The sequence below is a fragment of the Rattus norvegicus genome, chromosome 2 (genome assembly GCF_021556685.1).
Source record: "Rattus norvegicus strain SHRSP/BbbUtx chromosome 2, alternate assembly SHRSP_T2T, whole genome shotgun sequence".
Lineage (NCBI taxonomy): Eukaryota > Metazoa > Chordata > Mammalia > Rodentia > Muridae > Rattus > Rattus norvegicus.
The window spans coordinates 85,400,932-85,414,614 of record NC_141535.1 but is presented as its reverse complement, the minus strand read 5'-3'; the positions used below and the strand labels follow the sequence as shown (position 1 = coordinate 85,414,614).

At 41.0% G+C, this 13,683-nt stretch overlaps 1 protein-coding gene across 2 annotated transcripts in view; it reads right to left on the bottom strand.

Annotated features, from left to right (window-relative positions):
• The window catches only part of Sema5a (semaphorin 5A), a 437,483-nt gene that overhangs the window by 69,497 nt on the left and 354,303 nt on the right, over positions 1 to 13,683 (bottom strand). For both annotated transcript variants that reach the window (NM_001107659.2, XM_087621852.1), the window contains 1 exon segment: positions 8,697 to 8,814. In NM_001107659.2, the coding sequence (NP_001101129.1) occupies positions 8,697 to 8,814 (118 nt within the window).

Below are 13,683 nucleotides of genomic sequence, written 5' to 3'. Positions count from 1 at the left end.
AGGAAGCTTTCTTGTCTCCCAAGGTCCCCATAAATGACACTTCTGGCCACAGCTTCTGCTCAGACCCTAGGTTCCCTGGAATCCATATGCTTCTAAGGAGTAACACACCTTGCACCACAAGATAATACAAGCTTCTGAGTTGACAGACTGTCTGGTTAAATCAGTAAAGTTCCTACTTTGGATATTTTTCACATTGATGCTCCAATCTCCTTTGTGCATCTACCCATTACTTAACTAGGTCTATGTTAATAATCATACCCAGACCCTTGCCTGCGACATAAACAGTGTTACCTTTGTTTTCAATGTAAAAAGCCCATGTCTTTTGTTCAGAGAATTAAGCATGGGGAATCATAACTTATCCATGTACACAGCCCATACTATCCTGAGCACCATTGCTGCTCTCTATAGAAGGTCTTGACTGTTTGAGACAGGGAGGAGCTGCTCTGAAAACCTATAGAATCAGTTCTCCACCTCTGTGCCCCAGGGTTCTGACCAGGGATAAGACTCTCACTGACTCTTCTGCATGACTACCTAGGGTGGGAAATCCATCAAGGGAAATGAGAAATGATAAGAAATATCAACCTATGAGCTGTGCTGGGGGCTATAGGAAATGGTACACCTGCGCTTGGCAAGCAGACAGCCCAAGGCTGCCCTGAGTAACAGACACATCATCAGGTAGGATGTTGCTTCCATTCTGGTTTCACAGATGAGAGATACACACTTCTGTAATGGCATTCTTGTGAGTGTCCCAAAGCAGATTAGATATGGACGGCAAGAAACTGCTCAAGTGTCCACAGACCTCACCAGAGGCATTTTTCTGGAAAGAGGAATATGGGACAAAAACTCTTACTATAGATGAGAAGATGAAGGTGGGTATTTTCACATTGGAAGTACTGTATAATTTTAAAAATCAAGGGCATGTTTATACCATTGGCTGGCATTGTTCAGGAATGAAACAGACAGCTGACTGAGCTTTTAGTGAGCAGATAAACTAGCAAAGAAAGGACTATAGAGCTCAGAGCTGCATGTTGCCTGGTGGTAGTGGTGGTGGTACAGCTGCTCTGTGCATGACAGATTGGTGCTAGGCCCTCCTAGGCAGACCAGCCACATATGAAAACAATGTGTCACAGCTCTTCAAATCTGATGCAGAAATCTAAATTGGGAAAATGTGTAAGTCAAGATAAGTTAGAGAACTTCGGACACTAATGTACAGAGAATTGACATTCAGGCTGTTTAACAAATTACCTCAATGATAACGTTTTACATAAAATGACTCTTGCTGTGGACCGACCAATTTTTCTGTTTATTAGACTCAAACTAGTTCTGTTGTTAGAGAAGGAAGTAGAGGCCTCTAGAGCATTACTTCTAGTTTAGGAAAAAGCAAGCCTACAAAAACTACAGAAAGTAATGTAACTATGGTAGGTGGGACATCACACTGAAGAATACATGTGTGAGTTTGGCATGGTCCTGTCAGGAGGCAAAATGGCGGTTTGTAGGGTTTATGCATGGAGTCTATGAGACAGGAGAACATTAGGAAAAGATCTGGAGATGCTGTGGAACCCAGGAGCCATCTGTGCAAGGAGCTTCAGCCATCCTAAGTTGGCAGGTGGGAAAGTTGGTAGGACTGCTGGAGCCTGATGAGAGTCAGAGCCAGACAGTCACTGCCGTGTATAGCCTGAGTCCCCTCATCATGGAGCCCTGGCAGAAACGTAGTCTTTAACTGAAGGAGGGCAAGGGAAAATACACCTCAGACTCTCTCAGGTATGTCATGACATACCAAGACAGTCATCAGCTGAATCCAGGACAGGTGGGAGGGGCAGACTGAACTGACCTGACCAAGGACAGACAGCCTTGGTAAGTGGAGTGGTGGGGAAACTGAGTTCCTGGATACGATGTGCCACTTGTATACATCCAGTTTCTCAGAGAAGGAGGAAAGGATAGTGTAGGGTAAGGACAATTTATTTTTTCTAAAGGTTTCTGGGCCCTCTAAATACTAATAAGAACTTTGAGAACAAAAGATAAATGATTAGAGGAAAATTAGAAGACTTGGGGCAAAGAATATTCTCTTCAAGTTCATCAGCATTGTTTGTCTCCATGAGAATACAAAGGAGCTAAGCAGAGGAATGACTTGGACATGTATTTATCTACATGCTACACAGCAAAATCCAATGTTATAAGGCCAAGAAGAAATACAGTGTCACAGTGACGAAGAAAAGAAAATGGAAAAAAATCACCCACAAGGCTAGTCCATGTGGTTCTTTGGAATGAATTAATTGCTCTGTAGGGAATATGAAATTGTCAGCTTTGTAATCCAGGGAGGCTTGGATAAGAATGCCGGAGTAGGCAAATTTTTTTTACGAAAGAAATACTCTGCATAGGAAGGGTTTGAGAGTCTTTATACCAATGATCTCCCAGAATTATCCAGAGCAGAAGTTTGCACTTAAGGCCAAGGTTAATAGTGGGTCCTAGCCTGTCTAAGGCAGGCATAGTTTGAATATAAATATTCCAAACATGCATATGTTAAAAACTTGGTTCCTAGATGGAGCAGGATTCAGAAGTGAATGGCTTATGAGGACAGTACCATTACCAATTGATTTACTACGTCAAGTTTAGCATTCAATGGGCTCTAAGTAAGGCCTATTAAAGATGCTGCGTTTCCTATATGCAGTTTCCTCACTGCTAGACAGGCCACAGCTACCTTATTTCTTGGAGAATTTGTTATTTTGGCTACATTCAGTAGGTCACAGGATATGCTCTTACCCCTGGACCCCTGTCTTCTTTCTGTGCTGACGACCAGGAGGTTAGCATCTTTGATCATTGCCATATGCTTCTAGTAGGTTGATGACATTATGCAGGTGAGGGTTGGCACAAGTTCGATCAAGGCCGTGATTGGACAGTAAAAGAATAAGGCGGGGACAAAATTTTTGTAGGGAGGGAGAGGAGAAGTGGGGAGAATCAAAATGGAGACTGAGAAAGATGATCCAGATCCAGGTGGTCCTGAATTGCCAAGGTAGCCTGGATGGATTTCTGTAGACAAATTTATCTTATCTAGGTGGGTGGTTTATATCCTTATCAATTGGTTGTAAGCTTATTGTGTGGATGTACTGTATGAGTATTTAACATATAAATCTGTTTGTTGGGTTACAGTTTGTTGAGTCTTGATATTACCGGGTAGCTGGGACTAGAGTTCCCAGCTGGCCAGAGTTGGCCAGGGTGACTAGCAATGAGAACGGAGAGACCCTGGGGCCAGAAGATAGCTAGGCTAACATGGTGTGGTGCTACACTTGAACCAGTCACCACTGAGATACATTAAGGTTAGTTCTGTATGGCCCTATGGTGCCAGAACTAACTCCAGGAAGCAACCGTCCAGGTCCGAGAGTACCAGAGGCCCAGGTTGGAGTGGAGACTTGTGGGGACCGGTAGTACCCAATTTTAATTAAACTGCAACACTTCCTGCCATCATGGTTAGCCTGGCCTCAGGCCCAGAATAAATGGATGCTAGTGACAGTGGACTGAAACCATGGAACTCAATAAATTTGTTGCCTTTAAAGATTGCTTTCACAGTTCTGTCACAGCAGTGAAAAGGTAAATGAGACTCATGGACTCCTGGTGACTTTGGTCAGTGCTTGATCTTACGATAAACATGGGACCTAATAAGTGTGTAAGGGGCGTCTATAAAAATTAACTTCCTCCAGCTGAGAGAGAAAAGTGTTTCTTCTTTTTAAGTCCCTCATGGTTTGAGCACCGGCATGTGAAAATAGAATGTAATGTAACATTCACCTTTTATGACATCCTAACGTGTCCCTAGGTAACGTGTCCCTAGTTGTCTGTGGCAACCATCCTCCTCCTTTCCTATTGAGATTCACCACCCTTGCCAGTCTCTGTTCTTTCTGTGGGTTTGGCTTGGCGTGGGGGTTTTAGGCAGAGAGACGCTTTTAGATTTCCCCTTCTAAATATACATCCAAAGGAAAGATGAGTGAATAACAATGGCACAGAAAACAGGAGGGGTTATTCAACATGTGAGACAGGAAATAAAACCCACAGTAGTTATTTTCATAAACCAGTGGAAGGGGTAGGGGTGCCATTGGGCAGCCACTGCTTGGAACCTTCACAGGATAGGAATGTGGCGACTGGTTAATTTACAAGGAAAGACGGTAGCTTCAACCCTGTCTGGCAGTGAGGAAGCTGCAGATAGGAGAAGGTGCATTTTCCAGTCTTGTGGAGGTTTGTTATGTTACATCCTGGAGCCAGAAGAACTTGTAAGCCTCAGGGAAGCACGCTAGTGAGCAGCCACCTCCCCGAATGGTTACTCAGCTTCAAGTCTGGTTGGGTGCTGTATGTCTTAGATTGAAGATTGGTCTACAAAATGCGACTGGGAATATGGTGTGCATCCCGTGCTTTCAATTTGGAAATTTGGATATTTTAAAATTCTCATAACTTTCCTTGACAGGATAACAGAAATAAGGGCGTATGTGCTGGCCATTGGCACAGTAAGCAGATTCTTGGCTAGCACAGACAAGCTCTGAGGCCTATCTCAGTACTGGGGAAAAGGAAACGAAAGAAAGCACTTTAGAATGAACTGTCTCAAGTTCTCTCCAGGTTTATCTCAAGTGACTTTCTTCTTGAAGCATGTGCTTTATACCAGTAAATACAAAACCAGAGTAAAGCATGTACTGCACATCAGCAGTGCATGACAACCGTGGGAGGATTCAGTGTGTCACCTCCTTGAATCCTCACCACATCCCAAGTCATAGCCAAGGATCAGCGCAAACAAGGTGACTCAGGAGTCTGTGAATCACTCTCAGCTTCCTTTCAACAATGTGGTTCTGTTACAGCTTTCTCCTCCAAGAGGCTCCTGAGAGTCAGGTGCACCCTACTTTACCTCCCCTGACAGTGGGGAAACAGTGAATTTCATAGGGTTAGCTGAAGAAGATTCATTTTTGTCACTAAGAATAATATTTTCATGTTGATTTAATCATTTACTGATTCTCTGCTGGCCTAGTGTGTACACCCTTTAGTTGTGGACACAGGTTCCTCTGCGAATCTTTATATATTTATGTCTGGCCATTGTTCTTTATATTTATGTTCTTGCTTTGCGCGTGTGTGCGAGTGTGTGTGTGTGTGTGTGTGTGTGTGTGTGTGTGTGTAAGGGAGTGTCATGTGTGTGTGCCTACAGAGGGTAGAAGCAGTCATTGGATTATTTAGAAATAAAGTCGCAGTTAGTTGTAAGCAAAGTCGCAAGTTTTTAACCATGGGTCCATGCCTCCAGCCACTCCAACTACTGTTTTTTTATGGCTAAACTGAAGTCTTAGATTTTTATCTGGACATCTTTTCTACAGAATTAAGGTATTTTATATCTGTATACAGTGACTACATGAAGCAGGATATTGGATAAGCTCCACAGGAAGTTTTGCCTTATGTTACGACATCAATTTAATATCCACCCTAAGCTTATCTCTCCAGATGAATTATAAGGCAAGACTGTACCTTTGCAGAAGAGTAAGAGATAGTCTTGTGTAGCCTCTAGCAGGCTAGTGAATAGGGACGATCTGTACTTACGGCTTGTGACACTTAGGGGACACCCCTTCTTAGACCCACTTTTCCTCATGTGGGGCCCCAGAAAGGGATTCTTATCACAACAAATGCTGGTGCCTTGATATTGTACATTTTGGTTTCCAGAACTGTGGGTAATATACTTCTGTGCTTTTTGGAGGACTCGGCGTTGGGTACTCTCCTTTAGCATTGCAAGCAAAGTAAAGCAGGTGTGAGTGACATACGGTGTGTGCAGTTTGTGTGGAATGTCCATGCTAGCAACTCACAGGTGCCGTGCCACAGACTCTGAGTAGTTTACAGAACGGGTTTTAGTTTTAGTTATTTGCACATGCGTATGTCAGTGTGGAAAGGGGTGCCAGTGCCCATACAGGCCAAGAGGTGACATTTAGGAAGTTGAGAGCCTTCAAGTATCGGTGTCGGAAACCAAACTTGGGAACTCTGCAAGAGCAGTGCATTTTCTCTAACTGCTGACCAACCTCTCCCGACCTAGGGGTTTAGCTTTTCGGTGAGTTCACACAAGTCTGTCTGGCGTGTCATTTGTTTTCAATACGTCTTTAATTAAATGAACTCAATCTAATCAGATCACTTTCTTTCAACATCTACTTTTACACAAATTATGAAATGTTTTCCTTTCAAAGGCCTCAGTTTATTAAAAACAGAAAGCAAGTTCCATTTGCTTGGGTAAAGATTTAGGTAAACAACCTTCAGAAGGAAGGAGAAATATTTACCAACTGCAAAATTCTCTTGGCATTTACTATTTCTAAAATCAGTTTGCATCTTAGAACTCATTCAGCACTGAACCTGAAAGGGCACAATACCCTGGCAACACAGCTCTGGCCCAGCCAGTGTGAACTCCTGGGTTTGAGCCTCAGTATGGAAAATACAACCTGAGACATATCTGAAAGTGACAACAACATATATAACATACTTTAAAGCCGATCTTACATCAAAATTATGAAATGCAGATAGCACAGACTTCTCTCATCAATAAGATATTTTACTTTAGTGAAAGGCAAGAACAAATAACATAGAAGTGACATTTTAAAGTAAAAATTTAAAACCCAAATAAGATTATTGTTTTCAAAAAAATATTTTAGCTTTCCAAAATTATATCTTGATGTGAGCAAATCCATCTGGTAAGAGGATGGAGCTCTATACAACAGACATACCAGTGTGGAGAGAGACAGAACTTGCTATGTGTAACTGACATTGGGTATGTAGTCATATTTGAGAGCTGTAATAAAGCCTCACAGCAAACCCATGTTGCCTTCTCTTTGGCTTGAGACAGTATGGGTGACAACTCTTTGGTCACATCTCAAACATTGGATCCCTCCATTTCATATTTTACTGTAAAATATTCAAGACATGTATCTGTAATAAAGCAAATCCATAGGGGTGGTAGTAAATTTCCCTCCGAATAACCATCTTAGCTCTGATGCTCTGTGTATGTAACCATGGGTGCAGGGAGAAATGTTCTTACCATTCAAGAGAAACCACAGTATGTTACCTGCTTCTTACACTTTTTTGACTATTAAAAATGCAAGGACAAAAGTAGGCAGGAAGATGCACTGACTGTAAAGATGTGTCTGCAGACTGACATTTTGGATGCTGTTCATTATGCTTTTACCTTCTGCAAAAAAAAAAAAAAAAAAAAAAAAAAAAAAAGAGGATGCCTGCCTTTGTGCTCTTAACATGTGCAGCACTGAAAAGGGAATTTCTTCAGTTCCTGGTGGTTTTCAAACCATTTTTAAAAAAAAATATGGATGAGGATTTCCCCTTGAAAATCAAAGACCAAGCACTACAAAGCCAAATGGTTCTAAGAACAGTGTTCTCAACCTTCCTAATGCTGTGACCCTTTAATATAGTTCCACATGTCGTGGTGAGCACCAAGAAAAGTTATTTTTATTCCTACTTCATAACTATACTTGCCACTTCCTTGATACTGTTATGACCCATAATATAAATATCTGATATGCAGGCTATCTGATATATGGCTCCTGTGAAGGGGTCATTTGATCCCCCCAAAAAGATCAAAACCCACAGGCTAAGAACCTCTGATCTAACCCCAGATGGGAGCTCTGAATGCCTAGGTGCAAGGATGTCCACACAGGCTCCTTTGTGGAAAGGACTCAACACCCACAGCAACATCTGGGAAGGATGCTGAGGATCCAACTTTCTCTCTGCTCCATTTCCTTCCAGGCTGAGGAACAAGCTTCATTAGCATATGGTTTGCATCTGGAAGGGGCAGCTTCTGGAAGTTACACTGACAAATCAGAAGCCTGAGGTGAGTCTAATCCACCCAGGGAACAGTAAATATGTAGCCCCTGCTTCTTTTCCTGCGTTGCAGAGGTGCTTACAACCAAGAGTGCAGATCCACAGCTGGGTAACACAGTGACTAACTACCCCGCTGCCTATTTTCACTACATCAATGTTAGCAGTTTCTGTTCATCTGCTAGAACACAAGAAAGAAATGTCTTGCTGCCTGAGACAGAAGTAAAGAAAAACTGTTTTCTGCAAGCGAGGGCCCAAGCAGAGGATCTGAGCAAACAGTGAGATTTGCTTTTCTTGGAATCAGGGTCTGGCTCTAAATACAGGCCAGTTTCTTTCCACTCCTCAGGGACCCACATAGGAATGAACACAGGGCTGCTTTTGCCAGGCCTGCCTGTGACCCTGACCAAGGTCTACGAATATGATCCACATGGTGCCACAGTAATATCCTTTAACCTATTCTTCAAATCTTCACTTATGTCAGCCTCTGGAATTATAGCCCCCAAGGGAAATGAATGAGTAGGGAAGTTCACATTTTATTGGTGTAACAGGAACAAGAGTTCACACCACTCTCTCTCTCTCTCTCTCTCTCTCTCTATATATATATATATATATATATATATATATATACATATATATAAAACTAAAAACATAATCTTATGTTAAACAGTGCTTTTGAATCTTAAGTATTTCAAATCAATGTGAAACAGGTGAGAGCATCCTGTGTGGTCCTCCTGCAAGGCAGGAATAGAACAAGTCTAGAAACACAATTTTTTTTTTTTTTGATTTGTAACAGTGGATCTAATTGAAAGGTAAGCTATGTGGTCTGCCGCCCGTGAACAATACTTTGGAAGCTGGAAAGGATGTGCACATACCGGACAGGTGGGGACGCTCTGATCCCACTGGGTCATGCTCAGGCTCTCCTCCAGGCTGGTGCACTTCTTCATCACCGCATCCCAGCCACAGTAAGGGTCCTGAGCACCAATGCAGGCACTGAAAGCACACATGAAATACACTGACTGTACAGTTCCTTCACGGTAAGAAAATGTCCACAGGATGTCCAGTGTGACCCATGAAACAGACCTAGGTGAGGTGGGGACTCAGGGCAGGACTTGAAATCTTCTGTTTCCTGCATTGACGTTACCTGGCTACAATAGACTGGAGGTGAACTAGCTCAAAGTAACATATTTATGTCCATAGCTCCACAGGAGGGGCCTAGAGTCATGGCTCACTGACAGAATGACACGTTCAGCATGTACCTCACCTTGGAATTTGCTCTGCCTGTGACCCCATTTTCACAAATGGGGTGACTATGGCACAGCTACACTTAGAGAACCATTCAAAGGGCTAAAGTTCTTTTTATGTTTTTTTTTATTATTATTAAAGTAACACAACCATAGGTTAAATTCACCTTTCCAAGGGGGAGACATTTAATAAACTCCTTCTTCTCAGGACCTTTCTTGTCTGCAAAGCCACCTGGACACCTGAAACAAGCCTTCTGGATTAGAGTGAAGGCTCATGGCTCCGAAGCTCTGCCTGTAACAACAGTTCCATCTTTCTACAATGCAGAACGTTCTGGTTGTTTTAACATTCCATCACTCTTTAAATATTACAACTGCTGTCCAAACACAAATTCCCATTCAATAGAAATCCCCCATACTTATAATTTCCTCTTGGAGTACACCAAACCATTAGGACTAATTATTTTTGGAAGTTGGTTCTTTTAAAGAGGCCTTGTGGAAAAGAAGAGTTTCCATTGAATGTAGTCATAGTGAAACTGGCATTTATTTTTTTCTTTCTTGGTTTTTATTTTTTTCCTAAACTCAGTAAAAATAAAGATAAGAAAATCAATGAGTTTAAGGTACTTGATTAGAAAAAGTCACATCAACACTGTCAAAAACTTTGGTAAACCTAATCATTAGTATTATTTAATCTTCTCTTCTGATAATAATTTTACCACTTAGATTTAAATATTTGCTATGGTAAAATCAACATATTAATATTTGATATATTACAGCATAATTATCACTTTAGAATTGTTACCAGGCCAAGAAAACTACAGTAGAAGGATTTAAAAATGATTTTGTCAGTTAGGAAAATAGCAACCTACTGTTGAACACAAACACAATGCTCCCCACAAATCTTTATTCTTCCCTGCTCCACATCAGGAAAGACAGATGATTTTGTCAAAAGACTCAGCTCTGAGGAGCTCAGATGGGTGGGATTCTAGAGTCTGAAGCAACAGAGGCTAGTCTTCAAAGTCTGAGGACTGAATCAAGAACTTTTGAGACCCATTCATTAAAGACCCGGGCTGCCCTGTAAATACTTCGCCCTTCAAAGGGAAAACAGAATACTGAGAAGAAAGCACTTTTTTCTCACACACTTGAATCTCTTATTTATTAAGACAGATAAATATCTCATGAAGAACTTGCTGTACAGGGCAAGATCTAGTATAATGGGTATAACTGTGTAAAAGGAATCTATGGACCTGTTGGTTTTTCTTCCGGTTGACTCAGACTGCCCTGATTTATTGTATTTTCTGTGGTGCATTGTCTGCTCTTAGACAAGGCTGATCTTGAATTGAATATCCTACCGTCTTGGTATTCCAGGCTCTGGGATAATAAGCAAGTACTCCCATGACCAATACAACCATGTTTGATTTTTGACTTGTATATGGAGCACAGGGAGGCTGTGACCCAACTTTCAGTGGAATGTGTATAGAATACAAGAATGGGAAACGCCATCTCAGAAAGACTTATATTAACTGACAGTAACCCTGAAGCAGAAAAGAAAAGAAACCATGTTGTATTGAATTCTTATTCCTATTGCTAACTAACCTATTGCATAACTTCCATCTCTGCTATCGCTCTTATGATTACATACACAGAGAATCTGAGTTTTGTTCATTGTCTCTATCTAGGGTCCAAATGAGTCCCAAGTTCATAATGTTTTTATATGTAGGCTGTTTTATCAGCACATGGGAATGGTTGTATTCTAAAATCATGAGTTCAGTAAATTATACAGCAAGAAGGCAGTCCTGCTGTTGACAGTTTTGGGGCAGGTCTAGAGCCAAGGATGATTCTGCAGCCAAGGTTTTCCATGGAGCTGTCTGCACAGCTGTGCACCTGAAGCTCAAAAGTCGGAGGCTTGTGGAGTAGGTATCAGATAGGGGGTGTGTATTATCAGTAAGGCCTTTCAGCTGTGCTTCTCCACTGACAAATAAAACTATCTAGCTGACTGGTTAGAACACACCGGTGACTTAGATTTCCATTTAGGTCAGCAACATGATGTCTTTAAATATGCAATAGGAAGGAGACTCCCAAACCGTTGGTTAGCTACAGCAATACTACAGAACACTTAGAACCTATAGGAGCCAATTTTATCCATGGATTCTTTTTAGCACACTTGGCTATGCTTAGACACCTGTATGCCACTTCTACTACTGTAATGGTGACATGATTACACTGAAATAGTCCACAAAAAAGAAACAAGGGAGAAAAACACTTATAGTTCAGAGGTAGAGGGGAGAGCTTTGCACTGCAGAAGACAGACTGCCACACATCTACAGGATGCCGTACGTACATTTTCTTTGTTTTTACTGTGTAGCCAAGGTTGCAGTATGTGTTGTTATTGCCGGAAGTAGATCTATCATGAAGTGTAGGCTTTCTTTGTGAGATTCACTAAAATGATTAATATTAGTGATTTTGCATGTATAATATGATACTATCTTTAGTGAGACAGCTCTCAATTGGGCATGCTTCAGACCCTACCTAATCAAGCCCAGGCCTTTTCCTAATGCTTGCACAATGGGCACTAATGTAACGTATAATTATTAGCTCGAGTGGAGGTCACAGAGGTTTATATTCTGCTTTCCATCACAGTTTGAGAGTTTCCTCTTCACCTTGGTGAGGTTCAAGGGGGATTAATATAATGCTAAAGAACATTGTGTTCCAGTCTGACTCTTCCTGGGATTCATCTCACAGAGAGAGAGGTCTGGACTGTTGTAGGTAGCATGTGGGCACATGCAATTTCTCTTACCCTCAGTATTTAAACAGTTACAATCATTACATGCATATAGAAGTTGCCACAGTCACTATTTAATAGCCCCACTATTTAATAGCCCCAGAGTCACCCACTGAGTGAAAAATTTATTGAATGTGTTGCTGTGACCTGGTGCTCAGTTCTGGAAGTTGAGAATTAGAAAACCAGTAATAATTCAGATAAGGCTTAAGAAATAATTGGACGTTAGGTGAGGGGATTGATTCCTAGCATGGTATGGAATCAGGTATAATGATAAATCTATTCTGGGATAAAATGTAATACAACCCCAGGAACCTTTGACTCAATTCTACATTAGATATTCAGATAATTTTATTTATGGCAGAATTTCTCATTAGTCTCTGAGCCCCACACAGGCAGGGTCAGGGATGCATCATTTGTCATCATACACTCAGGATCTGGCTTCGTGTTTAGAATGTAATACATCGTGAATGAACTGAGGAAGGAAATTCATATCCTTCTCATGCTAAGCCAATGAATGCTAGTGTGGTTAGTTTCAGGATGTTGAGATTTAGAAATGAATAAATTAATTTTAGAAGGGGAATATCTACTTTGTAAAGTAAATGTTCATCAAAAGCACCTCCTGAATGCTTGCATGATACCAACTAGTTGACTGAAGGTGTCTCACTGGGACCATGGAGGGCGATGTTATTTTCTAGCATGTGGTTTACTTTGCAATTGGGCAGATGGTGTCTTTAGAACATTTAATTAATAATGGTGTCAACCTATTGCATCTACCTTTGAAAACTTTGCCCTTTAAAGCAACGGATGTCCTACAGTACTTAATTTCCATACTAATTTTCTTAATGAGGTATTAATTTCTTTTCCTTAATGACGCCATTACAGTGATTGAATTAAGAGTGGCCAGACACCAGCTCTGCCCAGTCAAGTCCAAGATTTTTTTAATCGTTCCATCTTTCCTTCTAGTTTTGTAAAACACAATTCCAGAGGTGTTTATTTCCTGATTCACCTATGGCTGTATCTGTTCCTGGGCTGGCTTTTCTTCTAATCCCAATTATATCATAAAACAGAAATACCAAAGGATCACAGACTTCCATTCTTTTTGCTATTTTTATCACCTTACCTTTCTAATACTCCACAGAATGTTAGCCACCCTCCACTAGGTTATGAGAATACAAAAGAGAATATAGTTCAGGGCCCACCCAACAATTCAAATATAACGAGCCTCTTTGAGGTGTACATGGTGTTGGGTGCCAAAGGAATCTGAAGACAGAGGTTAATATAGGCCTCAGAGCTAAAGATGATGCAGTAAGATAGAACTTGTGTGGTTTTTAGTTTCTTCTGGAAGGCTATAATCTTTGCTGCTTACACATCTCTCTTAGATTCTGGTGGATCTCTCATATACAGAGTGCAAGCTCAATGACCTGGTAGGCTAATCTGAGCTTACATACATTATGAGTGTCAAAATATTAAAAAGAAAGAATACACAAGAGTTTCCAAAGTATTGAAATTCTATGAAATTCAGAAAATACTAGGTTTTGTAAAAAAAAAAAACTTTGCAATTTAATCATTTATTTTCTAAGTTTAATGATCTGTTCTTCATTAACATATGTAATAGAAGCAAATCCAGTCAAAAGACATACTGCTTTAACTCAGGAATTAGTGGATGAAAGTCTATAGACCACATGAACCCTGCTGAGTTTTACCTAAACAGAGCAAACACAGGGATGCTTTTCACTCCACCACCATGACAGCTGTTCCTAAGTCCATGAAGCCAAGCCATAAGATACGGCTCAGTAGCAACAGATGTACTATAGAAGCTTCAGCAGAATGCTGCAAAAT